At 54.3% G+C, this 27,908-nt stretch overlaps 1 protein-coding gene and 1 long non-coding RNA gene across 2 annotated transcripts in view; both read left to right on the top strand.

Moving 5' to 3' along the window:
- Positions 1-7,085, top strand: part of AACS (acetoacetyl-CoA synthetase) — a 53,869-nt gene extending 46,784 nt beyond the window's left edge. Inside the window, exon 18 of the mRNA XM_058281220.2 lies at positions 5,797-7,085. Within this exon, the coding sequence (XP_058137203.1) occupies positions 5,797-5,934 (138 nt within the window). The 3' untranslated portion in view covers positions 5,935-7,085. The remainder of the gene's footprint in view (positions 1-5,796) is intronic.
- An 11,151-nt stretch (positions 7,086-18,236) lies between these two features.
- Positions 18,237-18,705, top strand: LOC139437037 (uncharacterized). The gene is made up of 2 exons (XR_011646599.1): positions 18,237-18,506; positions 18,586-18,705. It is a non-coding gene; the product is annotated as an uncharacterized lncRNA (long non-coding RNA).
- Positions 18,706-27,908: the final 9,203 nt, after the last annotated feature.

Raw genomic sequence — 27,908 nt, 5'->3', positions numbered from 1 at the left:
CTTTGGCCCAGCCCTGGCTTCTCACCACTGGCTGCCCTCGCCTTGGCCCCCCCCACTTTGGTGCCACTTTTCAAATTCTTGGTGCCAAAGCTGCTTGAACCCCTTTCCCTCCCTCCTCCAACTGCAGAGCTGGCTCTGGCATCACCTTTATGTGAAAATCAAGCTTAACCCCTTCCTTACGGTAACTTTCACCACTGTCTATTTCCAGACCAGTTTCATCCTCCCCAGTGGAAACTCATGCTCATTCAGTAGTAACTTCCCATTCCCCCTCTTCTCCCACCCTGGTAGCCGCTATTTCGTTCTCTCTGACTTTGCTTATTCTAAGTATTTTATAAGAGAAATCATGACTGTCGGTCCTTTTCTGTCTGGGTTATTCCACTCCATGTGATATCATCAAGGTTCATCCAGGCTGTGGCATGTAGTAGCCCTTCTTTTCTTCTAATGTTGAATAGTATTCCCTGTATGGATAGTCCACATTTTGTGCATCTCTTCCTCTATGGATGGGCATTTGGGTTGCTTCCACCCTTTGGCTATTATGAATAAGGCTGTGATGAACATTGGTGCACAAATATATGTCCAAGCCCCTGCTTTCAATTCTTTGGGGTATACGACTAGATTTAGAATTGCTTCATATGGTAATTCTATGTTTAACTTTCTGAGGAACTGCCAAACCATTTTCTGCAGTGGCTGCTCCATTTTTCTTTCCCACCACCAATGTATTAGGGTCTCCACATCCTTGTCGACACCTGTTATTTTCAGTTTTGTTTTGTTTTTAAATAGTATCCATCCCAGTGGGTTTGAAGTGGCATCTCGTTGTAAGGTTTAGTTTGCGTTGCTTTCCTGTCTGATGATGTTGAGCATCTGTTCATATACTTTCTGGTCACTTGATTATCATAGATTCTGTGGAGAAATATTCATTCAAATCCTTGGCTCATTATTTAATTAGGTTGTTTGTCTTTTTATCATTGAGTTGTAAGAGTTCTTTACATATATTGGGTATTCAACTCTTCTATTTCCTTATTGATCTTTTGTTTAGATGTTCTATCAGTTATTGAAAGTCTGCAACAGTTATTGTAGAACTATCTATTTCTCTCTTCAATTCTTATCAATTTTTGCTTCATATAGTTTGGGGCTCTGTTGTGAGGTGCATATATGTTTATAACTCTGTCTCTTCTTGCTGGATTGAATCTTTTATCAGTATATGATGTCCTTCTATGTCTCTTATAGTCTTTTCGACTTAAAGTCTATTTTGTCTGACAAGAATATAGTCACTCTGGCTCCTTTTTTCTTTTCTTTTTCTTTTCTGTTTTTCCAGTTTAATGAGGCCAGTAAAAAGCATTCACTGAGAAATGAGAGAAAAGAGATGTACACACCCAAGACGCAGGTGCAGGCGTGCTGCAGGGACGGACGTGTGCGCGGCCCTGGGAGGTCCTTTAAGGCCTTCCCTCCCCCCGTCCCCATATTAAGGGGGCTCCCCGCGCTCTCTGTCCTGGTCGGTTGCCTTTCTGTCCTCACCTGTCAGCTGCCAGGGCACCAGTGGGGAGGCCTTCGTGTTTGGAGTTTTCACGGCTTCTTTTGAGCCTGGGAGCTTCAAGTGGGACCCTGCGACCAGGGCCGTGCAAGCTTTTCGCTCCAGTGGCCATGGCTGTGTTCTCAGTAGCTGCCCGCCCCAGGGGGTTTCCAGGTGGGGTTTCGTGGCTCTGTTCTGACCAGTGGCCTTTTCTCATTTCCTCTACTAACCTGCTTCAACTCCCCCTCCCCCAGAGACTTCACACCCTTATTCTTAGGGGGCAGTTGGAGGGCAACGGTCACTCCTCTGTAACTGCTTCCTGCTGGTTGGGAGTGGTTTCCCTGTCTGACGGGGTGTGAAACTCTGGCTCTTCTGTTGAGGTTGAGGGAAGGCGGTCCAGCACCGTGGATGGACCGGTGAAATCCCCGTGTGACTAATACCTTGTTCTGGAAGGCACTGATACTGGAAGAAATAAACTTAGTTAGAATTTTGAAGATACTTAGTCTTACTAAGAGGATAAGAAAGATGTTGGTAAGTGGCCCCCAAAAAGGGGCCAGCCCTGACGTACTGTACCACGCATCTGACTCCTTTTTTGATTGCAGTTTGCATGATACATCTTTTTTTCTACCCTTTTACTTTCCACATCTTTGTGTCTTTGTGCCAAGGGAGCCTCTTGCAGACAGCATATAGATGGATCATGCTTTTTCATCCAGTCTTCCAATCTCTGTGTTTTAATTGGGGAGTTTAATCCATTGACATTTAAGTAATAACTGATGGGAAGGATTTATTCCTACCATTTAGCTGTTTGTCTTCTGTGAGTCTTGTATGTTTTCTTCTCTTCTCCAGTTAGTGCCCCTTTTGGGAAATTAATTGCACACTACAAAGTGTGCAGTTTTGATGCCCTTCTTCCTTTCATTTCTCTACATTTTGCAGTTACTTTATTAGTGATTACCTTATTAATTCCATGAACATCTTAAACTAAGAACAATCTAGCTCGACGAGGACCAGCCTGGTTTCAGCGGCATAGACTCTCTACCCCTCCCCTTTGTATTTCCATCCCTTCGTGCTTATATTGTTATCATCTCAAGATTACATCTTTATACAGTGTATGCCTGTTAGTATAGATTTTTAAACATTTGCCTGTTACGTCATCTGTGGGGTGGAGAACCAGTTACAAACCAAAAGTACTTTCTTCTTGTGGCATCAAGTTACTGTCCAGTGTTCTTTTATTTCAGACTGGATGGCTCCCTGTAGCATTTTTTGTAGGGCAGGTCTTCTGGTAATGAAGTCTTTCAGCTTTGGTTTATCTGTAAATCTCAAATTTCTGTCATTGTTTAGGGATACTTTTGCCAGATATAGAATTCTTGACAGTTTTTTTTTTTTAAAGATTTATTTTTTCCCCTTCCCCTCCTCCTCCCCCCACTCTGCTGTTTTTGCTGTCTGTGTCCATTCACTGTGTGATCTTCTGTATCTATTTCCCTTTTTGTCTTTTCTTCTCATTTTTTCTTCTCTAGGATTCACTGGGATTTGATCCTAGGGACCTCTGATATGGAGAGAGGTTCCTTGTCAGCTGCGCCATCTCAGTTCCTGGTCTCTGCTGTGCTTCACTTTGACTCTCCCTTCATCTCTCTTTTGCTGTGTCATCATCTTGCTGCGTGACTCACTTGCACGGGTACTGGTTCACCACGCGGGCACTCGGCTCGCCGTGCAGGCGCACTTTCTCTCCTTCTCTTACACCAGGAGACCCCCGCCTGGCTCCTCCCATATGTAGGTGGAAGCCCCGTCACTTGAGCCACATCTGCTTCCTGTCCGTTTTTTTCTGTACAGCATCCTGCTGTTTTCTGGCCTTCATGGTTTCTGTGGAGAAATCTGCTATGATCTGGGCATCTCTTGTGCATCACTTCTTGGTGCTTTCAAAATCCTCTGTTTTAGATTGTGACAGTTTTGCTCTAATGTGTATTGGTGTAGATCTCTTAGATTTTTGTCCTGCTTGGAGATTGTTGAGATTCCTGGATTAATATACTTATGTGGCTCATCAGATTTAGGAGCTTTTTGGCTGTTATTTTCTCTGCCCCTCTCTCTTCTGGAACTCCAAAGATGTGCTTGATGGCATCCCACAGGCCCATCAGGCTCTGTTCATTTTTCTCCATTATTTTTTCTTTCTGTTTCTCGCACTGGGTAATTTCAATTTCCTTGCCTTCAGGTTCACTGCTCCTGTCTTCTGCCTGCTCACATCTGCTATTGGCTTCATCTAGTGAATTTTTCACTTAGTTACACACGTTTGGTTCTTTTTATCACTCCTAGCTCTTCATTTTGTTTGGGTAAAATTTTCCTAATTTCTTTTAGTTCTTTGTATATGGATTCCTTTAGCTCATTGAACATGTTTAAGATAAAGTCTCTGCTAGTAGTTCCAGTATATGAGCTTCCTCAGTGATGGTTTCTGGCAAATTCCTTTTCCTGTGAATGGGCCCTACTTTCCTGCTTCTTTCTGTGTTTTATAATTTCTGTTGATAACTGGACAGTTTGAGTATTACCTTGTTATAGTTCTGGAAATCCAGTTCTCCCACTCTTCTAGGATTGCTAGTTTTATTGTTGTTGCCATTTTTGTTGAGGGCTGGAGTCATCAATTTGTGAGTTTTCCAAACTATTTTTACTTCCAAAAAGGGAATGGGAAGAGAAAAGGGGGGAAAAATAGGTACTGCTTTTAGACACCTGAGCTCTAAAATAGCCGATCAAAAGCAGTGAGTGTGAATACACAGCTCTGTGCTTCTACCAACTGTCATTAATTGTACACTTTAGGCGGACTGTATGGTTTATGATTAAGTTTCAATAAAATTGATAAAAAGAAAAAACAAAATAAAACGGTGAGCAGCAATCAGACCTCACACACCCAGATTTTGGAGAACTACGTCCCAGAACCCACCCTGTCACCAGCAGGCGTCCCCAGGACCTGGGCTGCAGTGCCCACTGCTGCGTGCCACCTGGCTGGGGATGAGGGGCGGTGGCTGCCTGCGTGGAGGGGGAGACACACTGATACTCACCAGTTTACCAGCCCTTTTGTCCAGCTGCCTGGATGCTGTGCAGAAGTCCTCTAGACGCCAGTCTGAGAATGGTTGATGGAGCAGTTCCTGACAGTTCCGTAATTGTTTGGGTGAAGGGCCGATTTCTGGAGCTTCCTACTCCGGTCTTCCCACAACCCCCTGCAGTTTGTATTTGAGGAGAAGACTGGAGAAGCTCAACTGGGTTGAGGGGAGCTGATTGTTGACGTTGCCCAGGAGCCAGCAGCAGCATGTGAGGTGCTTCCTGGGAAGTAGTGAGCTATGCGATGCCCTTGGCGCTGAAACCCCAGAGCATATTTAGGTCATTCTCTTTTGCCTAAAAAGAGTTCTTTCCACGTTTTCAAGGCAGTCTGAAAGGGGGAGGGGGAAGGAGTGCTTATGATGTGCCTACGGTGTGCAGGTGCCTTTGATGCACCTACCATGTGCAGGTGCCTATAGCACACCTACTGTGTACAGATGCTTGTGTGCCTACTGTGTGTGGGTGCCCCTGGTGCACTTACTGTGCATGGGCGCCTGTGGTGTACCTGTGTCTGGGTGCCCCTACTGTGCGCGGGCACCTGTAGTGTACCTGTGTGTGGGTGCCCCTACTGTGTGTGGGTGCCCCTACTGTGTGCGGGTGCCTGTGGTGTATCTGTGTGCAGGCACCCCTGGTGTACCTACTGTGTGTGGGTGCCTGTGGTGCACCTGTTGTGTTCAGTTAAGGGTGCGCCAGCTGTGTGTAGCGCCTGATCCTCCCTGGGAGGTTGATTCTCCCCCAGCCTCTTCTTTTGTTTACTTATCCCGCCACACGGGTGCTTGCTCCTCCATTCTCCCAGCCACCAAACGTGCAGCCTTAGGAAAGCTCGTTTGCTTGCCAGCCTCACAGCGTCTTTGAGATAGCCTGACTTCCTAGACAGCTGGGCCAGGGGCAGTGTGAGAGGATGACGAAGGACTGGACCGTGAAATCGGTTTTCAGCAGAACGAAGCTTCTCCTGGATGGAGCAGGGCCGGTTGTCTGTCCAGGGCACTTCGGGACATATTTTCGAGCAAACCCTGGGGCCTGCTGGGGGTAGTGCCAGAGCTAAGGAACATTTGCTTTCAGCCACTTTAGTCCTTTTTGGGGTTGGATGTACCCAGATATCCGAGCTGAGTTTTTTTAAAATTTCCTTTCTGCTGCTTTTAAGTGTTTCAGGTTTAGGTGCTTCTTTTTTTTTTTTTTTGCTTATTTTCTCTCCCTTACCCTTGCAGTATACACTTAATGGCAAGAAAGTGGAAGTGGCGGTGAAGCAGGTCATTGCTGGAAAGACCGTAGAGCATCGCGGTGCCTTTTCCAACCCTGAGACCCTGGATTTGTTCCGGAACATCCCCGAGCTCCAGGACTTCTGAGTCGGACTGGCTCGCATGCCTTTTTGCCACATGCAGCTGTACTATAAATTCTGTATGTAAAAGACATTATTTAGACACCTATGGGTCTTTAAAAAGGAAATTTGCACCCAGTGCTCTTGGGTGGGGTGACAAGTGCTTCTCTGTTTGCAGTTAACTCTGGTGGGTCCCCGGGTCTTGCACAAGCTGGCAGGGGTGGCCGGGGAGAGTTTGTGTTGTGTGTGTGTATGCACGGGCTCAGTCACGGGGTGCCCCGCGTCGGCACAGGCTGGGGGCCGGGCCGGAGCCTACCCCGGAGCAGTCTCGCTTTGCCTTCGTAATCCTTCGTCTCCTGCACTCTTAAGGGTCAAGGGCGCCCTTCTCGTTTACGCTGCTCTCCGGGCGCTCGCTGCCTCCCTCGGGGCCGGCCTCCTGTTGCTGAGCATCACCTGTTACGAGGACACAGCCTGGTGTGATTTTTACTTGCACCTTTCCACGGCTCTGGTTGCCAGGCGCCGTTGGTGACTGCCCTTCCCTCCCGCATGTGTGGCAGATCCGCGGCCTGGCCGGGCCGTGCTCGTGAGCCGCAGAAAATGCCCTCTGAGCAATGGGGGGGGGTTCCACAACTTAATACGAGCTCTTTAGTTCACGCACTTGGGATGGTTAAGTTTTTTTTTCAATGTTAATTGTCTGGTCTGCATGGGCGTTTTGAGAACTGGCCGTCCGTCCGGTGGGCGGTGTTTCCTCTGGGGGATGACAGCTGAGCTCGCTCTCCAAGCTGTGCCCCGGCCGCCGCCGTGAGTCCTGGACAGAGCTGGGCCCCGGCGCCGCTGTGAATCCTTCTGGACAGAGCTACCCGCCCTGGGCATGCAGCTGCCCGGGCCTCGCGGGAGGTGCTCCTTCAGCACGGACGTCACTGCGCTGCCTCCTCGTCCTTGGAATTTTAATACAAAAGTGGTGTCATTGCCACTTACAAGTCGGATCTCTGTTTTGATAGCTAAGCGGTTGTTTTGTACTTCCCAGTTCAGTGTATCAACAGATTTCTGTAGTCCTAATGTTCATTTTGTATTTTTTTTAAACAGAAATACTTTTTGAATCCTTTGTCTTCTGGATTGCACAGTTTAGGGGGAGAATGTTATGAGGAATTTAATGCAATAAATATATACATAAACGTATATCTACGTATTCGTATACCAGACACCCTGTATTCCTGCGTAGCTGCGCTGTGCCGCTTCCCATGTGCGTGGAGCTGGCTCTACTGATGTGCCAGCTGAGAGCTGTACCCGGAGGAGTGTTGGGTCCACATTCCTGGGGCGTGACCTGGCCAGTTGCGATCCCTCTGGTCGCCGGACAAAGCTTCTCCGCTGAAGCCTGCGCCCCAGAGGAGGGTCGAAGCCCTCAGCCTGCGCTGCACTGCCGGGCCCCGCTCAGGCGGCTGGGCTCCTGGGCCGCGGCTCCTCTTACGGTGCGAGCCGGCCTGGTTGCGTGTCCCAGGATGGAGGCTCACCCCGGCAGGGGCTAAGTGTCCCCATCCCTACAGGACCGGCAGGTGGCCCCAGGGGATGCCAGTGCTCGGCCTCTGTCTTCCTGCTCTGCTGTCCCTTGTGTGGCTTCCATCCGGTGGGTGCCCGGGTGGGTGTTCCACCTCTCGCCTTGCGTCAGGTGCCAGGCGGGCCGGGGACAGGTGGGCGGCCTTGCCTCCTTGTAGCAGGGAGACCCAGGCTCCTGGAAGGCCTGCTTAGGCCCCACGGCCACCCCTCCCCGCCAGGGCCTAGATAAAGGACCGAATTACTTGGGTGTACCGCTCTCCCCTTGCTGCTGGAGCAGACTGCCCCCCGCTGAGTGGCTTGAATCGACAGGACGGATTGTTGTTCGGCCCTGGAGGGCGGCAGCGTGGGGCTCGCGGGCTGCAGGCAGCGTGGGGCTCGCGGGCTGCAGGCAGCGTGTCCGCAGGCCCGTGTTCCTGCCGAGGTGCCGGGGAGAGGCCGTTTTCCTGCCTTCCCCAGCGTGTAGAGGCCTCCCGCGCTCCCTGGCTGGTGGCCCCTTGCGTCATCCTCAAAGCCAGCGCCGGCCGGTCATCTTCCCCACGCCGCGTCTGACACTGACCCTCGGCCTTCCTCCCTCCCTTACACGGACCCCGCAGGGACATGGGCCTGCCGCGGAACCAGCGTCTCCTCCCCATCGCCCGATCCTTGACTGCGAAGTCCCTTTCCCAGGGCAGGTCCCGTGTCCCAGGTTCGGGGACATCTGCGGGGGCTGTAGGCCTCCGCCCTTGGCACACACAGCCGGGCTTCTGGGGGAGAGAAAGGAGCACCCAGCAGTGGGGGGAGCTGCCGGCCGCCGCCGGGGCTGGGCTCCCTCCCCCCGGGTGACGGACCTGCTTCCCGCCCGGGTCCAGGGCGCCGGGGCCGCCGCCCTCTCCCCCTGCCGCGGTGCCCGCAGACCCGCTTCCTCCCGACCGCGTGGGGCGAGTCGCTGAGGCTTAATCGCCGTGCCCTTTCGTTCCGGCTCGATGTCCCTGGCTCATGAAGCACACGTGTCCTTATTAATCAGCCGCGCCGGACAGCTTCATTAACGAGAGACAGATGGCTTGGAACAACAGCCCCTCGAGCGCACGGGCGCAGGGCGTCCCCGGACGTGCCTTGCGCCGAGTCACGAAGTCCCCTCCACCTGCCGGCCGGCCGCCTTTGTGTCCCCGAGGAGCCCCAGGTCCCCCCAGGCGTGGCGCCTCTGGCCTCCCTTGAGCCCCCGCTCCCACCCTCCCACCACCGCGTCCCTCAGCGGCTCTGGAAGGCTCTGGGCGCTGAGACCCGCAGTCCTGGCTGGCGGTGGCCGGGCTTCTGTGCTCCTGCTCGCGCCCTGCCACCCCCAGCCTCGGAGCAGCTGCTGCTCCCTGGAGCCCCTTCCTCTCCCCTCTGGGCCCGTCCTGGCAGCTGGAGAGCCCCTTCCCACCCTCCCCGTGCCTGGGCCACCTTCTCACCTCTGCAAGCCTGCCCAAGGCATCCTGGGGTCCGTGGCCCCTCCGCCCCAGCCTCCCAGCCCCCGCTTTTAGGCTGCTGTCCTCTGCACCGGCCCGAGGCGGTCGGCTCTTGCTGTGGGCACTGCCGGCTGGCCTCCCTCCCTGGAGCACCAGGCGCAGGTGTGCCCACTCACCTGTGCTCAGGCACCTTGAGAAAGGCGTCTCCTCGGCCTGCCCCACCCTGTCACCACCGAGGTGGGTGAACAGAGGCTTCCTCTGAGGTCTTCACATGCCGGGAAAGGAGGGCAGAACCCGCTTTGAGGACCGGGTCACACCCCCTGGGCTCCAGCCTTCAGAGGGGACGTCACTTCCAGATTCATGGGGGTAAGTGGCAATCGTTAGGGCACAGGCTAAGGTGCTGTCACAGAGGCCCCAAGTCCAGCAGCTCCATGCACCAGCCCTGACGTAAACGGGGACCAGCATGGGCAGGTGGCTTTGCTTCCAGGCTGCCCAAGTGCCCAGGTTTCTTGCTTCTGCCTGTCGCCACGGCCTGGTGAGGAGGCCAGGTCCCCGTGGCCGATGCCGGCTCACCACGGTCACGCAGCCCCGTGGGAAGGGGCCAAGAGGAGGCGGCCCTCCCATTCTGCTCACGTCCATCCACCGGAACTTTGTCCCGTGGCCACACCCGGTCAACAGCGCAGACGGAGGCGTTGGGCCGTGTGCCCTGTCACGACTCCAGTGAAAGGACGAAGTGGAGAGTGGACAGTGAGGGACAACCGCTGCAGGGGAGGCGGGGGACTTGCTGCCTCTTGCGACCACCAACCAGCAGAACTGCTTGGGGTTGTGGGTCCCAAAACAACACGCTCAAGTCCGGAAACGGGGTCTTGGCAGATGTTTGCAAGTTGAGATGGTACGGGATATAGGTGGGCCCCAAACCGGAGGAGACACGGGCCCCGGGGAGGAGGCCACGTGAAGACGGGGGCAAGCCGAGCACGCCAAGGGCGGCCGGCCACCACTGGTTCAGGGAAGGTGGCCCTGCCTGCACGTTGATTCTGGGCTGGGAGATGGGAGTTTCTGTTGTGTCAGGGCCCCGCTGGGGTGCTTAGTCTTGGCAGCCCTAGGAGACGAAGACATCGGGTGTTCCCCCACTGGGTCCCGCTGGCCCGAGAGTGAGCGGCTGCCTCCACGGGAGGTGCTGGTCTGTGTTTGCGTCGCTGCCTTCTGAGGGGCGGACTGTTTACAGCACTTTGACCCCATGTGCATGTGAGTTCCCGGGAAGCTGAGGCTCAGTGCCCGTGACGAGCTGTGAACGCGGGGCACGTTGCTCCCGTAGGAGTGACAGCACACGTCCCGCCCCCAGGCAGGCCAGCAGGGACTGGCCCCGTCCTCAGCCCGGGCCCTGAGCAGGTTCTGGGTCCAAGTGCAGTGTCTTTTCTTGGGGTGTTCTGCAGAGCAGGGGACCAGATACTAACTCATCCATTCAACCGATGTGCTCTGTGCTTGTCACTGGGACGCGGGGTCCCGAGGCAGTGAGCCCCTTGCTGCGGGGAGTGCACGTCTCGTGGGGGAGACGGATGGTCGACAAGGAAACGAGAATGTCTGGGGAAGTGGATGTGGTTCAAGCGATGGGGCTCCCGTCCACATGTGGGAGGTCCAGGGTTCGATTCCCAGGGCTTCCTGATGAAGGCAAGGTGGCCTCCTCAGCGAGCTGGCCGGAGCGGAGAGCTGGCGCAGCAACATGACACAACAGAAAGAGACACAGAGGAGAGACAATAAGAGATGCAGCAGACCGGGAAGCTGAGGTGGCGCAAAAGATTGAGCAACTCTCTCCCACTCCAGAAGGTCCCAGGATTGGTCCCAAGGTGCTGCCTAAAGAGAAGACAAACAGATACAGAAGAATGCACAGCGAATGAACACAGAGAGCAGACACCCGGGGGGGTGGGGGGGGTGGAATGCGGATAAATCAATCAATCTTTAAATAATAAAGATAAAACAAATGTTAAAAAAAGTTTGACAGGGAACATTCCTTGAAGAATGCACTTTTCTATTTTTTTTTAAAGATTTATTTATTTATCTTTCTCCCTCACCCCCACCCCGGTTGTCTGTTCTCTGTGTCTATTTGCTGTGTCGTCTTTGTCCGCTTCTGTTGTCAGTGGCACGGGAATCTGTGTTTCTTTTTTTTTTTTTTTTAAGATTTATTTATTTATTTAATTTCCCCCCCTCCCGTGGTTGTCTGTTCTTGGTGTCTATTTGTTGCATCTTGTTTCTTTGTCTGCTTTTTTTGTTTCTTTGCCTCTGTTGTCGTCAGCGGCACGGGAAGTGTGGGCGGCGCCATTCCTGGGCAGGCTGCACTTTCTTTTCACGCTGGGCGGCTCTCCTCACGGGCGCACTCCTTGCGCGTGGGGCTCCCCCACGCGGGGGACACCCTTGCGTGGCACGGCACTCCTTGCGCGCATCAGCACTGCGCATGGCCAGCTCCACACGGGTCAAGGAGGCCCGGGGTTTGAACCGCGGACCTCCCATATGGTAGACGGACGCCCCAACCACTGGGCCAAAGTCCGTTTCCCTCTGTGTTTCTTTTTGTCGCGTCATCTTGCTGTATCAGCTCTCCGTGTGTGCGGCACCATTCCTGGGCAGGCTGCACTATCTTTTGTGCTGGGCAGCTCTCCTTACAGGGCGCACTCCTTGTGTGTGGGGCTCCCCTACGCAGGGGACACCCCTGCGTGGCGCGGCACTCCTTGCGCGCATCAGCACTGTGCATGGGCCAGCTCCACACGGGTCAAGGAGGCCCGGGGTTTGAACCGTGCACCTCGCATGTGGTAGATGGACGCCCTAACCACCGGGCCAAGTCCGCCACCAAGAATGCACTTTAGACAGGATGGCCTGAAAGGTAAGACATGCCGTGTGAAGCCTGGGAGGACACTAGCCAGGTAGTGGAAAGAGAACATGCAAAGGTCCTGGAGCGGGAATGAACTGAACTAGAACAAATGAGGCTGTTTTGAGAACCCGGCGGCAAGAGAGCAGGGCAGGGGAGGCAGGCTGGCCATGGAGATGCTGGACTGTGTTCTCTGGGCAACCAGGAGGCTACAGCGGGTACTAAACCTGGCAATGCCATCATCTGATGCGCGTTTCCTTTTGGGTACCTCAGTAGGAGGAGGAGGGATGGGCCCAGGGCTGGGCACTAGGAGGGTAGACCAGCCTTCTCCCCTCTCTCCTCTCATCGGAACCCCAGGCACCGTTGTGCACAAAACAGGAGCCCGATTCTCGTTCGTCAAGCACATAGGTGCTGAGCGCACACAAGAGGACTGCGAGCCACTCTGGTTAGGCCGGGAAGTCAAAACCGGCTCTGATGGACGGGGAGTCTTTCTCCCCAAGCTACGGCTGCCTTTTTACCTTAGTGTCGATGATTTCCAAAAGCTGCCTGCCATTTTGTCCCCAAACTCTCAAGACTGTCAGAAGCAAATAAGTGAAGGCCAGTGAAGAAGATGTTTAAAATACAAGCTAAATGCGGGCCCTGTTGCCATGGTTACGGTGTTGGAGCATGCTCTCAGCCAGCACAGCAGTCAGCTGCTAAGCTCGTTAGCTGACTTCCGGGGAGAAACAGCTGTCAGTCCACGAGGCCCTGGAACAATTTCCAAACTTTAAAATATTGGGACTTCCTCCTGTTCTTTGTCCTACTTTTTTCTTTCCTGTTGCAAAAAAGCCGAAGCACAGATTGAGTTGGCTTTTGGGGGGAGGGACAGGGGGTGGCTGTCCCGTGGCCTTGCACCTTGGGGGCTGCACACACTGTCCACGGCTCTCTGGGGTTCGTCCCCTTCATCTGCTCACGGTCTACCCGCGGCGTGATTCCTTCTGGCAGCCACTTCACCTTTCGGTCATGACCCAGGATTCTGTTGGCCTAAACGAGACAGGGTACGGTGGGCTCGCAGTTCTGAAAACTTCAGTGCTGGCATCAGGCATGGCTGGAACATTTCCAAACTTTTTAGCGTTGATGCAATGCTGTAGCGTATCGTCTCTCCTGAGCTCTGCCGTCCCGTGAAGGCTGCACTCTCAGGAGCCGCTCCAGGCTTAGAGTGTCCCGGCTGAGCAGGGCGGAAGGAGTTTTGCCAGTTGTTCCAATATGAGTCCCCACACAGAATCCCATTGGGCTGTTGGGGTGACCTGCACCCACCACTGGGCGGGAGGGGAGAATCTGCTGGTGGGCTGGGCCTGGGCCATGTGTCTTCCCAGCCCCCAGAGGTCCACGTGGCATCAGCCCCGGGCGTGGCAGGGGCTGAGGGTAAGGAGGCCTGGTCCCGGAGGGGCCTGTGGCGCAAGGACCTGCCCCTCCGTGTCTTGTCCTCTTTTCCCTCCGGCCCTCCTCTCTCTCCCTCCGTCCTCCTTTCTCTGTTGCTGTGCTTTCTCTCCCTCCCTGTGCCTCATCTCTCTCCCTGCTGCTCCCCAGCATAACAGAGTCTCAGGTTGCCCAGAAAACAAGCTCTGTTCTGGAGACTGTTGTTAGCATCGATGTCCATATTTGGAAAACGGGGGAAACATGGGCCTCGGTTTTCGTAATACTAGCTCTGGAAGCCCTTAAATCTGATTTTCGCTAGGGCGGCTGAGGGCAGGCTAACCTATGCCCAAAATTCAGCGACAGCAGTGGCCTGCCTAGAATTCGGCTCAGGGCCCTGAGGAGGGGCTGCTGGACCTGTCCAGCCACCTCTCCCTCCCACCCTCACCCTCTCCTCCAAGCAGTGGGTGGCCGGGGTGGTCACATGACCCAGGCCGGCCAATCACGGAGCCTTCCGTTCTCCTCGTGGCAGGGATTGGTTCAGAGATGGGCACGTGACCCAGGCCAATCGGCTGCCTTCCCGAGCTTTTTGTGGGAATTCAAATGTCACTGTCCTTCCAGACCCGGGACCCTGGAGGTGCCACCACCATGTAGAAAAGGACTGCCAAGGGTGGAAGCCACACAGAGGGAAGCGCGAGCGGAGTATCAAGTCACAGGAGCCCGCTTCCTGCACACCTGCTCCCCTCTCCAGCCCTCGCTTTCGTGGACGGGAAGATGCGGCTGGGAGAGGTTAAAGAATCCTCCTGGGCACTCAGGCAGAGCCCTCATTCAGATCCAGCCACACGGCTCCCGAGTGGGGTTCCCAGATTCAGCAAAAATTCAGGACGCCCAGCTAAATTTGAATTTCAGGTAAAGAATGAACACTTTTTTGCCATAAGTATGTCCTCTGCAGTACTGGGGATATACGTACATTAAAAACCTTTCACCGTTTATCTAAAATTCGCATGTGACTGGGAGAGCTGTGTTTCCCCGACAGCCCTATTCCAGGGCCCGGGCTGGTACCCACTAACCCGATAGCCCTTACCACGACGCCAGGGAGGCCGAGCCCTCCCAGCCCTGGGTCCCACTGCGCCTGAAGTCGGGGGACACGGCATGTCTGCCTGTCCCTTGAACTGAAACGAGCAGTCGCTGGTACAGTGCCAATCGCCATTCACCTGAGCAGCTTACTGCCACCACTCTACAGTTGGCACTGGGGGGTGGGATACAGAGAAGACACAAAGGAGGAAGATTGCTGTCCTCCAGGGCCCGGGTCTGGCGGAGGACACAGGACTCGCATACCTGAAGGCGCTAAGTGGAGTGTGGCGCACAGGCTGAGCCCGGGCTGCTGGGAGGCTGTACTGGGTTCCTACTGCTGCGTAACAAGTTACCCCAAGTCAGGGGCTTCCAACAGCAGCGGTTCATTACCTCACCTTCTTCACGTGCCCAGAGGCTGGGCAAGGCAGGACCGAGTCCTCTGTCCAGGCTCTCACGAGGCTGGAACCCAAGTGTCAGCTGGGCTGGGTCCCACCCGGCCTGTGTCCCACCCGGCCTGTGTCCCACGCGGGGGCTGGACTCAGGAAGAGTCTGCTTCCAGGATCCCGCCAGCTTTAGCAGAACTGATTCTTCCAGCCGCAGGATTCACAGCAGCTCGCTTCTTCCAAACCAGAAGTCTCTGCTGCTTGGAGCTCTGAATTTAGGGAAGGCCTGGACCTTCTTTTAGTATTAGTATTATCCCTACGGTAACATAGACAACATAAAGTTTGTTGTTTTAACCATTTTTAAGGGTACAATTCAGCGGCATTAATTACATTCATAATGTTGTGCTACCACCACCTTCCATTACTGAACTTTTTCATTACTCCAAGAAAGAAACTCTCTGCCCATGAAGCAATAACTCCCCAGCCCCCCAACCCCTGCCCCGGTGTCCTCTCACCCACTTTTTGCAGGACCTTCTTTTAAAGGGCTGGCCTGATTGGTCCTTCATCACCCCGGCTCAGCCCCTCCACTTTCGCATGGTCTATGGGTTAGCAGCAGGTCACAGGTCCTGCCCACAATCCAGGGCGCAGATGCAAAGGGTGGGGGCCACCTGGGGGTGTGTCCACCCCCGAGGAGACAAGCCGCCCAGGCTGGGGCCGCAGGGAAGGCTTCCCACGGAGAGCAGACGGGAGCCCAGCTCTGAGGGGCAGTGGTCGGGGGAGTGAGGCAGAGCGACAGGGCTTTGGCTGGAGCGATACCAGCGCCTTCCTCTGCAATGATTTGCATCCCTATCCTCCCGGGAGCCTCCCCCAGCCTGGCAGGCAGTTATTTCCTATCCTTCCATGGCCTGAGTGAGGAAACCGAGGCACAGTGACTGGCATAAGGTCACACGGTGGAGGAGGGACAGAGCAGGCACTGGATTGGACAAAGATCACATCTGAGTCCAGCTCCATCACACAGAAACACAAACTCCAAAGTAGGGCCCACTGAGATGGCACTGAACTCCATCTACCATGACCATAGAACCTGTGGGTCTCTGTAGCCCTCAGAAGAACCAATACCTGGGGTTGTATCTACTTTATCTGTCTCTGGGACTCTGCTCAGGTTTGCATAAGGGCGACCCCTCTGATAACCTCCTGGTTCTTATTGGAGACTCATAGCCATATAAGCTCATTTGTCCTTTCCATTTTCCCCTTTTATTCAGGTCCAAAAGCATTTTTTTTTTTTTTTTTTTTAAAAGATTTATTTATTTATTTAATTTCCCCCCCTCCCCTGGTTGTCTGTTCTTGGTGTCTATTTGCTGCGTCTTGTTTCTTTGTCCGCTTCTGTTGTCGTCAGCGGCACGGGAAGTGTGGGCGGCGCCATTCCTGGGCAGGCTGCTCTTTCTTTTCACGCTGGGCGGCTTTCCTCACGGGCGCACTCCTTGCGCGTGGGGCTCCCCGACGCGGGGGACACCCTTGCGTGGCACAGCACTCCTTGCGCGCATCAGCACTGCGCACGGCCAGCTCCACACGGGTCAAGGAGGCCCGGGGTTTGAACCGCGGACCTCCCATATGGTAGACGGACGCCCTAACCACTGGGCCAAAGTCCGTTTCCCCAAAAGCATTTTTAACTCCTGGTATTATATGTAGACTGAGATATTCTGCTGGTCCGAGTTGACCCTTTTATTCAAGGTCATTTTCTAGTTACATCATCAGCTGGTACTTGGTAGTAATCTCTCGGCACCAGGGAGGCTCATCCCCGGGAGTTATGTCCCACCCTGGGGGAAAGGCAACACATTTACAGAGCACCCTGTTTTTACAGAATGGAAATGGAAGAAGGAGGGTTAACTGGCCCGAGTTCATAGACTAATCCACGGCAGAATTGGGCTTGGACCCCGGGCAGTCACACTGCAGAGGCTCCTTCATTAGTAGCTCATTTCCCAGTGAAATTTCCGGAGAGAGCAGGGACAGAGAAGTCCTGGGGTGCTGGGCACAGAAGTCCTCAGCCTACAATTGAGTGGCACCTACGGGCCTCTGGTGAATCTAGAAGCAGGAGGGGGATGAGGTGCTTGGATCCCACCCCGGCTGCCCTGGGAAGAGCTGGTGACCGTCACGCTGCCCCAAGCAGATTGCGGTCCCCGCCATTTTGGTGACGATGGCTGGGTCCCCTCTATGCACTGGCAGCAGAAGACAGGCTTCTGGTGGCCGATGGCGACAAGCTTCATTTCCATCTGTCTTGTCCAGGTGGCCGAGGGCTGTGGCTCCTGCTCGTGGTCCACTGAGCTGTCCTTCCAGACCCGAAGGGGCCCTGGACCCTGGCACAGGATGTACTAGAGCACCTTGCTAGCCCCCAGGAGACAGGTGTCATCTACCTTCATTTTGCAGATGGGGAATATGGCACCAAGTGCAGAGAACTGGCCCAAGGTCACACAGCCGGCAAGGGGCAGGGCTGGGGTCGCAGCCAGGCAGGCTGGCTCCGGACACTGCCCTTGACCTTCTTCCAGAAACTTGGAAAGAGCCCCCAAGAAGAATGGGGAAAATCCCTTTTAGATAAACCTCATTTTGTGGTCCTTTTCTGTATAGTTCCTGAGTGTCTAGATTGATTTTTTAAAAGAAATCACACCCGGCAAAAAAGATCAATGGCTATATATCGTTCCCAAGTCACTCTGACAAGGATACAAACGCTCTCACATGGTTGAGCTTCTAATTAGATTTGGAGTGAGAATCAATTCATATGTCATGAAATTCTAAAAGACTGCGTTCCATGAATGGTACTTCCCATTATTCTAGCTTGATTGAAATGGTGGGGTTTTAAAGGATGCTATTTATACTCTTTAAGACAATGGAGCTTTCAAAAGGATTCCGACTCTGAAGGCTTCGTGCGTGATTCCTAAGGAAGTGGAAATTTTCGAATTTTCTTAATGAATGGGTTTTCGGTGCCTTGCTTTTCCTCCCTCTTCTCTCTCCCCCCTTTTAAAATAACCTGACTCCACAGTGTCTCTTTCCCGCTTGATGGGAGCCTCAAGTTCTTGCCAAAGTGTGTCTCCCGTAATTGCTTTCATGTTCAGACACAGCGAGGGCACGTCGTCAATGGCCGTAACGCAGATGTGACAATTCTATTAGGCCTGGGTTCCTGCATGGTTGACCTTGCAAATTGAATTCAGAGGGGTCAGCCCTTCTGCCTCGCTCTGATTTCGTGTTCCGGTTTGGGGAGAGGCCTGGGGAAGCGTGGGCTTCAGCACGGAAAGCCGAGCGGCCGCTCCTCCCTGCTCTCATGATGGATGGGGCCCTGCCCGCCCCGGCGTTACTAGCCACTCCATCAAGGTGACAATGTGATTTTTAATATTCCATCTTCAGGCCCGAGGTTCATTTTCAGATTGGGAGCTAGCCAGAAGTTTAGGCATGGTCTCCACCTGGCTGCCCAGCAGAATCCCGCCGGGGCGCTCTTCAGCCCACTCGCCCCACGAGGGAGCGTGGCGTGGGTTGGCTCCTGCCCCCAGCAAGGCACGCCTCTGGTTTGGGAGCGCCGTCTTTTGCAGGTGTGGTTAGTTAAGATGACGTCTTCCTGGGCTCTAAGCCGATAGGCGTGTGTCCTTAGGAGGGGAGAAGAGACGGGCTGGAGGGCTGCCAGGGGCACCGGGGAGGGCCGGCGGGCCCCAGAGGCCGGAAGAGGCCAAGGGGGGCCTCCCCTAAAGCCCGCAGAGGGAGCGGGCCCTGCCCACGCCTGGGGGCCAGGCTTCCAGTCCCAGGGTTGAGAGAGAATGAAGTTCTGTGGTTTTAAGCCTCCCAGTTTGTGGTTCTTCGTTTCGGCAGCCACAGGAAATGAACACAGAGCCTTCTGGGTGAGGAAATGTCGTCTACCTTGATCCAGGTGGTGGTTCCTCGAGTTCGTATTTGTTTATGTATGTATGTATGTATGTATTTACTTATTAATTATGTGTATTTTTTAGGAGGTACTGGAGATTGAACCCGACACCTTGTATAGGGGAAGCAGACTCTCAACCACGGAGCCACGCCTGCTCCCCTACTGGAGTTTATATATGAGTAAAAAGAATTGATGTGTACATTTACCATTAGTGTACTAGGCTGTATGTATTTTAGATCTCAGGGATAAAATACTGATTCCCAGGCCCTACCCCTAGAGATACTGATTCTAATCGTCTGGAGAAAAGCCTGAGCGTCGATATTTTTAAAAAACTTACTGCCAGGAATTTATGGCCTGAGCACAAAGGCAAAACCCAGGCATGGAAAACCCTCTCGAGGATAAGAGATCTGTGGAATCAAGGGCTAGGCCGTGTGGTCTAGAGAGGCCAGCGACTCGTGAGCAGAAGTGCCGTGGACCGTTTCCAGGCCAGCGCACTTAATTGGCGATGTAAGACCCTCCAGAGCTCTCTCTGCCCTTTGGTAATGTTTGAGATGGTGGCTGCCCCGTCGCCAAGTTATTTATGTATTTATTTGTCTTTATTTTTTTAAATGTTACATTAAAAAAATATGAGGTCCCCATATACTCCCCACCCCTCACCCCACTCCTCCCCCCATAACCACAACCTCCTCCATCATCACGGGACATTCATTGCACTTGGTGAATCCATCTCTGAGCACCGCTGCACCTCATGGTCAATGGTCCACATTATAGTTTACACTCTCCCCCAGTCCACCCAGTGGGCCATGGCAGGACACACAATGTCCAGTAACTGTCCCTGCAGTACCACCCAGGACACCTCCAAGTCCTGAAAATGCCCCCACATCACATCTCTTCTTCCTCCTCCCCACCCTCAGCCCCTACCGTGGCCACTTTCTCTGCATCACTGCTACACTTCCTTCCATTACTAATCACAACAGTTCCAGAATAGAATATCAGTAAGTTCACCCTAATCCATACGCTATTCCTCCATTCTGTGGACCCTGGGATGTTATGTCCACTCCATCTCTGTATTAAGAGGGGGCTTAGATTCCACATGGATGCTGGATGCAATTCTCCTGCTTGCAGCTGTAGGCACACTTGGCTCCCTGGTGCGGTGGTTGACCTTCTTCACCTCCCTGTTAGCTGGCCGGGGTAAGTCCAGTAAGCTAGAGGGTAGGAGTTGCAAGTCTGTTGAGGCTCAGGGTCTGGCTATCACATGGACAGTCCAGAGATTCAGGTTCCCTGGGTATACATTAAACCCCAGCACCAACTACAGGTCTGGTAAAAGTAACAGGAGAGGTTTGTGAACAAAGATCACATCTGAGTTCAACTCCATCACACTCAGGAACACAAACTCCAAAGTAGGGCCAACTGACATGGCACCGAAGTCCATCTGCCGTTGGCCAAGTTTTGAGTGATTATGGTGGACAGAGCCCCTACTCTCCAACCTGTAATGGGCATGCAGTGGGAGTGAGAAGTCAGCCACGGTTGTTGAAAGCCACTGACGTGTTGGGGCTATTTGTTACTGCAGCAGAATGTAGTCTCCCCTGACTGCTACAAGGTTCTTTCCCTGGGCCTTGGAAGTGGAATAGGAGGAGGGAGGCATATCGAGGGGCAGAAGCTGACTGAACAAAGGCTGGGACAGCGAACTGTGCACTGAGACATGGAGAGGGTGTTTGGGCAGGGAGGGCGGCGTCATCCTACATGGAGAGAGAGGTGACCCCCAGTGCGGAGGAAATGACTCCATGCTTGACGGATTAGTGGGCAAATAGATAATGTTATTTGTCATAGTAAGTGGTATTTTTCCTTCCTTCATTTCCTTCTCTTTCCTGGGCCCTTCCCCTCTTCCAGGCTGCTGCGCTACTCTGGGCACTTGCCATTAGGGATAATTTCTCAGAGCAGACACAAAGAAAGAGAGAGGAAGAAGGCATCTTGTTGCTCTTACTATTTTCAAGTCTAGCCCTTGGGGAGCAGGTATAGCTCAGTAGTTGAGCACCTGCCTCCCAGGTATAAGGTCCTGGGTTCAATCTCCGGTACCTCCTAAAAAAAAAGTCTAGCCTTTAGGGAAATGGAAAGGACACCCAGCACAGGGAAGCAGACTTGGCCCAGTGGTTAGGGAGTTCATCTACCATATGGGAGGTCTGTGATTCAAACCCCGGGCCTCCTTGACCCGTGTGCAGCTGGCCCATGCGCACTGCTGATGCGCGCAAGGAGTGCCGTGCCACGAAGGAGCGCGCCCCGTAAGGAGAGCCGCCCAGCACGAAAGAAAGTGCAGCCTGCCCAGGAATGGCGCCGCACACACAGAGAACTGACACAACAAGATGACGCAACAAAAAGAAACACAGTTTCCCATGCCGCTGACAACAACAGAAGCGGACAAAGAAGATGCAGCAAATAGACACAGAGAGCAGACAACTGGGGTGGGGGGGAAGGGGAGAGAAATAAATAAATAAATCTTTAAAAAAAAAAAAAAGAAAGGCCACCCAGCACAGACCAAAAAACTGGGGGGAGAACTTGGTGAAGAACAGGCTTTCTTCACATACCCCACCTTTCCTGGATTGGGTTAAGAGTGGATGACAGTTGGAGAAGCCGTGAGAGAGAAGGCATGGGTGGGCATGAGTGAGGGGTCCTGGCTCTCTGGGACGAACCCTTCTGGGCAACAAAGCCCCCAGATTCTTGGTGGATCGGGGAGCAGTGAGGCCCTGGTTTCCTGGGGGGAGGCCGGGAAGGTGGCAAGGACTCAAAGAGCCTGAGTCAGCTAAGAAGGCTGTGCCCGCAAGGAACAGAATACTCAAACAGTAAGGAGGTAGTGAGCACGGGAATTTAATATCTCATGTGACCTGATAGTGGGGCAACAGTATCAGGCCTTTGGAGGCACTGTCTTTGTGAGTTTTTTGGTCTCTCCTCATGGTCACAAGATGGCTGCTGCAGCTATGCCATCAGTCTTCATACATCTGTGTCAGTGGTAGGGTGAGGGTGGGAAGCAGTGAAGAGTTGTGACTTTTTAATTTTTACCAAAGGGAAATGTTTTCTCCAGAACAATCCCCAGCAAACTTCCTTTCCAATTCATTGACCAGAACTGTGTCTCATTGCCTCCCTTAGCTACAAAAGGAGGCCGCGAAGCAGGTATCCAGGTTCTTTTCCCATTTTAAAATTTTGATATAACTTCTGACTTAAAAGTTGCATGAATGGCACATAAAATGTCTGATTATTCTCTGTCCAAATTCCCCAAATGTTAACATTATACGACATTCTCTTTATCTTTTCTTCTCTATGTACACACACACACACGTCTATTTTCTGACTTACGGGTCAGTTGTAGACATAATGCATTATACCTAAATACTTACTGTGCATTTCCTAAAAACAGGGACTCTCCCTTACATACAGCACACCACGGCGTGATCACCCCGCAGCACGGAGATCAAAATCCAGAGACTTTAAAATGACTTTAAAATACCATGACTTTAAAATGCTGTTTGACCTAAAGTAAGGGGGAAATGGAAAGGAGAAATGAGTTTATATGGCTACGAGTTTCTAAAAAAGAGTCTGGAGGCTGGCAGAAGGTTTGCCCCCATGCACAACTGAGCAGAGTCAGAGAGACAGATAAAGCAGATACAACCCCCAGATATTGGTTCCTTTGAGGGCTAAAGAGACCCATGGGAGTTATGGTCATGGCCGATGGGGTTAACTACCAGGGCAGATGGCCCCTCTTTGGAAATGGTGTTTATGTGTGATGAATCTGGACTCAGATGGGATCTCCCTTCATAAGACTTTCATGCTAATGTGCTGGAGGTGCAGTTAATGTTGGGGTTTAAGATATATTTAGGGGATTTGAATCTCTGGACTGACAATGTGATAGCCAGATCCTGAGCCTCAACAGACTCCAGCACCTACAATCTGATTTATTGGACTTACCACACTCAGCTAAGATGGAGGTGAAGAAGGACAACCACCACACCATGGAGCCTAGAGTGATTACAACTGAAAATGGGAGGATTGCATCCAGCATCCAGGTGGAATCTGAGCCTCCTCTTGACATAAAGGTGCAATGGACACAACCAATCCAGTGTCCACATAGAAGAGGTGGCATTGGATTGGGAAAAGTGGACATAATGGACAAAGGGTATGGGGAAAGGCAGGAAGAGATGAGAGGTGGAGGCGTCTTCGGGACATGGAGCTGCCCCTGTTGGATGGTGCTTCAGAGGTAATCACCGGACATTGTAAATCCTCACAGGGCCTACATGATGGAATAGAGGAGAGTATGGGCCATGATGTGAACCAATGTATATGAGGTGCAGAGGTGCCCAAAGATGTACTTACCAAATCCAATGGATGTGTCATGATGATGGGAACGAGTGTTGTTGGGGGGGGGGAGAGGGGGGGTGGGGGGATGGGGTTGAATGGGACCTCACATATATATTTTTAATGTAATATTATTACAAAGTCAATAAAAAATTAAAAAATTAAAAAAAAAAAAAATCCAGAGACTAACTTCGCTGGGCTATTATCTGCTCGACCGGCCTTTTCAGGTTTCACCAGCCGTCTCAGCAATGCTCTTTACAGCCACACAACAGCCGAGACCACACGCCTCGCGCAGTTGGCGCGTCCCTTCAGGCTCTCTTCATCTGACGCTTTCACCGCGTCTGTCCTCGCTCGCCGTGACACCCACACTTAGGAGAGGACCGGCCTGCAACTTTGCAGTCTGCCTGTGGTTTGAGCTTGTCCGATGGTTCCTCGCCTTTATTTATTTTTATTTTTTAAAACATTTATTTATTTTTTAACTTCTCTCCCCTTCTCCCTGCCCCCCCCCCCCCAGTTGTCTGCTCTCTGTGTCCACTCGCTGTGTGTTCTGTGACCGCTTCTATCCTTATCAGTGGCACGGGAATCTGTGTTTCTTTTTGTTGCGTCATCTTGCTGTCAGCTCTCTGTGTGTGCGGCGCCATTCCTGGGCAGGCTGCACTTTCTTTCGCGCTGGGCGGCTCTCCTTACAGGGCGCACTCCTTGTGTGTGGGGCTCCCCTATGCAGGGAGACCCCTGCGTGGCAGGGCACTCCTTGCGTGCATCAGCACTGCACATGGACCAGCTCCACACGGGTCAAGGAGGCCCGGGGTTTGAACCACGGACCTCCCATGTGGTAGCAGGGTTCTCCACTCTGCAGCTGCTGCTGAGGCGCTCGCCGTTTTCACTCGAGAGTGGGAGCGGCGGTCGGGCGGCAGCCCACGGGGCCACCCAGGCTTCACATCTGCATTTGTGGGCCGCGGCCCCGCCCTCTCCAGCGAGCCCTAGTCTTGATCGAGGACACGGAGGTGCCAGGAAGGAGCAGAGGTGATATTCTCTTTCCAGCTGCACCTTCAGGGGCCCACTGTGCGCGTGCCGGGCCTGGGCAAGGGGTCAGGGTCCAGGCCCACGAGCTCGTGCAACTCAGCAAAGCGGCTGTGGGTGGCCAGTGCCGCCACCTCGGCAGTGACTTCGGGGGCCTTTGCTCATTTCGAACCAGAGAAACCATTCCCAGCTCTCGCCCACGTCTGGATCTGCCTAACCTCACTTGAAGGCAGGTTTTAAGAAGCATCTGAAACGTTTTCCATGTCAGGGGCTTCGAAGACCTAATTATGAACTCCATTATAATTGCTCATTAGTTATGCTTCCTGCAGGTACTTGCACGAGGTGCCGACGGCACTTAGCACGATGTCATTGTAAGGAGACCCTGGAACCGGGCTAGGGGGCCTCGCCTTCGCTTGCGCATCGTGCCTTCCCAGAAACCCAGCTGCGCCGGCGGCGGCTGCCCCGGTCCTGCTCCCAGGGGCGTCGGGGCAGCGGGGCGCTGTGCGCGCTCTTCCTTCTCCCTGACCAGGGTGGTCCAGCTTCTCTGGACCCCGGCAGGGGAGCGGGGCCTCCAGCTGCCCCGGGCGTGGCCGCGCCCCCGGGCCTAAGTGATACTCCAGGTGCCAGCGGGGCCCGCGAAGGAGCAGATCGGGCGGGTCGCGCGTCCCGGGGGTCCCGCCAAGCGGGCGCGGACGATGGCCGGGAAGGGCGTCAGCGCTCCTTGTTTCCGCAGGAGGGAAAACCCCCATCCACAGGGCACTTGAACAGGACTTCGCGGGGGACGCCACTCAGTCCCCAGCGGTCACGCAGCCAGGAAGCGGCGGAGCTGGGCTCAGGGCCAACCCGCCCGGCCGAGGCCCACTCCCGGCCCCGACGTGCTTGCCCTTCGTTGAGTCTCAGAGAGAAGATATTTAAAAAACCACATGATTACCCCTTTACCCAGGAGGAGAGTATCGGTGAGGAAAACTTTGCCATGCTTTTTAGGCTCTTAGTTATTTTATCTGAAAGTATTTTATGTATTTATCTATAGATTGTTAAAAAATTTTATTTATTTTTTACATTTTATTTCTCTCCCCCACTTCATTGGTTGTGCTCTCTGTCTGCGCTCTGTGTCCATTTGTCGTGTGCTCATCTTCTTTTTTAGGAGCGACCGGGAATCAAGCCCGAGACCTCCCATGTGGGAGGGAGGTGCCCAATGGCTTGAGCCACCTCCGCTTCCACTCGTTGTGTCTCTCATTGTGTTCCCTTGTTCTGTCTCCTCATTGCATCATCTCGTTGTGTCACCTAGTTGTGTCAGCTCGTCACACCAGCATGTCTCGTCAGCTTGCTGTCTTGCTCATCTCCTTTAGGAGCCATCAGGAACTGAACCCGGGACCTTCCATGTGGTAGGCAGGTGCCCAACTGCTTGAGCCACATCTGCTTCCCCTCTGAATGTATTTTAGAGGTAGGAACACGACTCTCTAAAATCTGTCATGAAAATAGATCCTAGCCCTCTCCTGTGGCCATCCTCCACCCAATCACTACAGCCGAGAGGACAGAACGCCCCAAGGGACAGGCTGAGCTTCCCTACCCAGATAATTTGATCTGTGAAGATGCTTTGACAGGATTTTACCAACAAAAACTCACTTGTGAAACCTAAAGTTGGTTTGGCTAAGAGTGTCAGGCAGCTGCTTTGGGTACAAGTGACAGAAACCTAACGCACTTGGCTTTATCGGTTCATGTGCCTGAACAGCCAAGCACGGCGTTCAGGTGTGGCTTGATGCAGGACTCAGCGCCCCCGGGTGCTCTCCCTCCTTCTCGACAAGGGCTCTGCTTTCCTCTGCGAGGCTCACGGAGGGGGCCAGGCCTCCTCCCGGGGAGGTGCTGCGGGGTCTCCCCTCGAGGGGGTTGCCGTTCGGGGGCAGGGAGGCGCCAGCCGACGGTCTCCAGCTGTGGCGCCTTCGGGCCTGCGGCGGCCTGGGAACCCGGCCTCCCTTTCCCGGGCGCCCCCGCGGAGGCTCAGGGCTCGGCTCTGTGTGGAATGCGCGGCCACCGTAAGGACGCCACACCGGGGCCTTAAGCCGCAGGCTCTGGAGCGGGAGCTCTGGAGTGAAGGTGTCGGCGGCTCCCTCCAGAGGCCCTGGGGAGGGCCCCGCCTCTCCCAGCTCCTGGCGGCCCCAGGCGCTCCCGGGCTGGGGGCTGCGCCCCTCAGTCTCCGCCTCCGTCCTCACGCCGCCTTCTCCCTGTGTCTTGCCTCCCGTCTTCTCACAAGGACCTCAGGCGTTGATTTAGGACCCCTGAACCCAGCACGTGCTCGTTATGACATGGCTCAACCGTGCCCGAGGCTGCCGAGCCGCCCGATGGTGCTGGGACAGCGGCACTGGCTGAGGCTGCCCGCCTGGCCCCACTGCCCTGCCCAGTGCTGCTTCCCCCCCCCCCCCCCGGCCCTGCTGCCCGCCTGGCCCCAATGCCACGCCCTGCTGCACCCCCCAGCCCCACTGCCCCCTCCGGCCCCGCTGCCCCCCCTACCCCGCTGGTTCCACCCCCACCCCACTACCCACCTCCCCCCAGCCCCGCTGCCCCGCCTTCCAGCTGTCACAGGCTCTGCTCCCCAGCTCCTAACTCCATTTCCGGGCCTGCTTCTTGGGTGACCAAACTTACACAGCAAGGGGTCTCTAAGAGCTCAGCCTCTGCTCTTCCACGAGCTCCAGCTCTCGCTGGCTGACCCCGGGCTGCCGGCCCGTCCCTGCACCCTCGTGGGAGGCTGGCGGCCAGGCTGGGGGTGAGGCTGTGCTCCCTACCTCTGTGCCCCGTCTCTCTCTATTCCTGTTTCCCCAGGGGTTTCATCTCCTTGTTGCTCACTCTCCTCTCTGTCTCTCTGTCTCTCTCCCCTTTTTTCTCATTTTCTCTCCCTGTCCTTCTTTTCCCTCCATCTCTTCTCCTCTGTCTCTCTCTCTGTGTGCCTGTTTCTGTCTGTCTTCTCTGGCTGCCTGGCGGGCTCTCTGTCTCTCTATCTGGCTGTCTGTCTCTCTGTCTCTCTGGTTCTCTGTTTCTCTGTCTCTATGTCTCTCTATCTGGCTGGCTGTCTCTTCCGTCTCTCTGGTTCTTTGTCTCTGTCTTTCTGTTCTCTGGCCGTTTCTATCTTTGTCTCTGTCTCTCTGTCTGTCCCTGTCTGTCTGTGTCCAACTATCTGCTGCCCCCTCTTCTCTTGGTCCCCCCAGCTGGCCTCTGGTCATGGCTCCCAGAACAGCGTCCAGATGTCACCGTGGGGTCGAGCGACGCCAGCGACACAGCTGCCTCTGCCGACGGGACGGAACGAAACCTCCTGGGGACCAGGTCTCCAGGCCTGGCTCCTGGACCGAGGCCGCTGCGACAGCACCACCACGGCGCGGCCTCGGCCCTCCCGGGCCACCTCCAGGGTCCGGCCCCGGGTGTACCTGGAACGGGGCTGGTGCGCCGCGAAGACCAGGCTCCCTTCACAGGCAGCCGACACCGCGACCAGCCTTCTGTGTGCGCAGCGGGCACCAGGCTCAGGCCACCCCGCGTGTGCCCCGCGGCGCCGTCCCCCGCAGCACGCCCGGGTGGGAGCCCAGAGGACGCCAGCGGCTCCAGCCAGAAGGGAACTCGCTGAAACCATGGCGGGGAAGCCACGGGAAGCCGAGAAACTTCAGAAACATCCTAAAAAAATGGCCGCCAGAGGGGCAGTCTGCCGAGGCCACTGCCGCCAGACTCTGAGCGCCAGCCTGCGGCCCCTGGACGCTGGGCACCGCGCCACCCCCCGGGCCGAGCTCTGCCACCCCCCCGCACCCCGTGGGAAAGGGGGGAGGTGTTCACACTCAGGCTCTGGAGCCTGAGCGCCCGGGTTCCCGTCCCGGCTCCGCCGCTTCTCACCTGTGAGACCTCGGGCACCTCCTCCAACTACCTGTGCCTCAGTTTGCTCACCTGTAAAGTGGGGACGCTAACTGCGTCTTCCTGCACGGGTAAACGACAGATGTGCCACGCACGAGGACGAGCGCCCGTAACCGAGCAGCCCACGTTTTGTCTATTACTCTTATTATTTTAAAA

Source organism: Dasypus novemcinctus, chromosome 19 (genome assembly GCF_030445035.2).
Source record: "Dasypus novemcinctus isolate mDasNov1 chromosome 19, mDasNov1.1.hap2, whole genome shotgun sequence".
Classification (NCBI taxonomy): Eukaryota; Metazoa; Chordata; class Mammalia; order Cingulata; family Dasypodidae; genus Dasypus; species Dasypus novemcinctus.
This window is presented reverse-complemented; position numbering and strand designations above follow the sequence as displayed.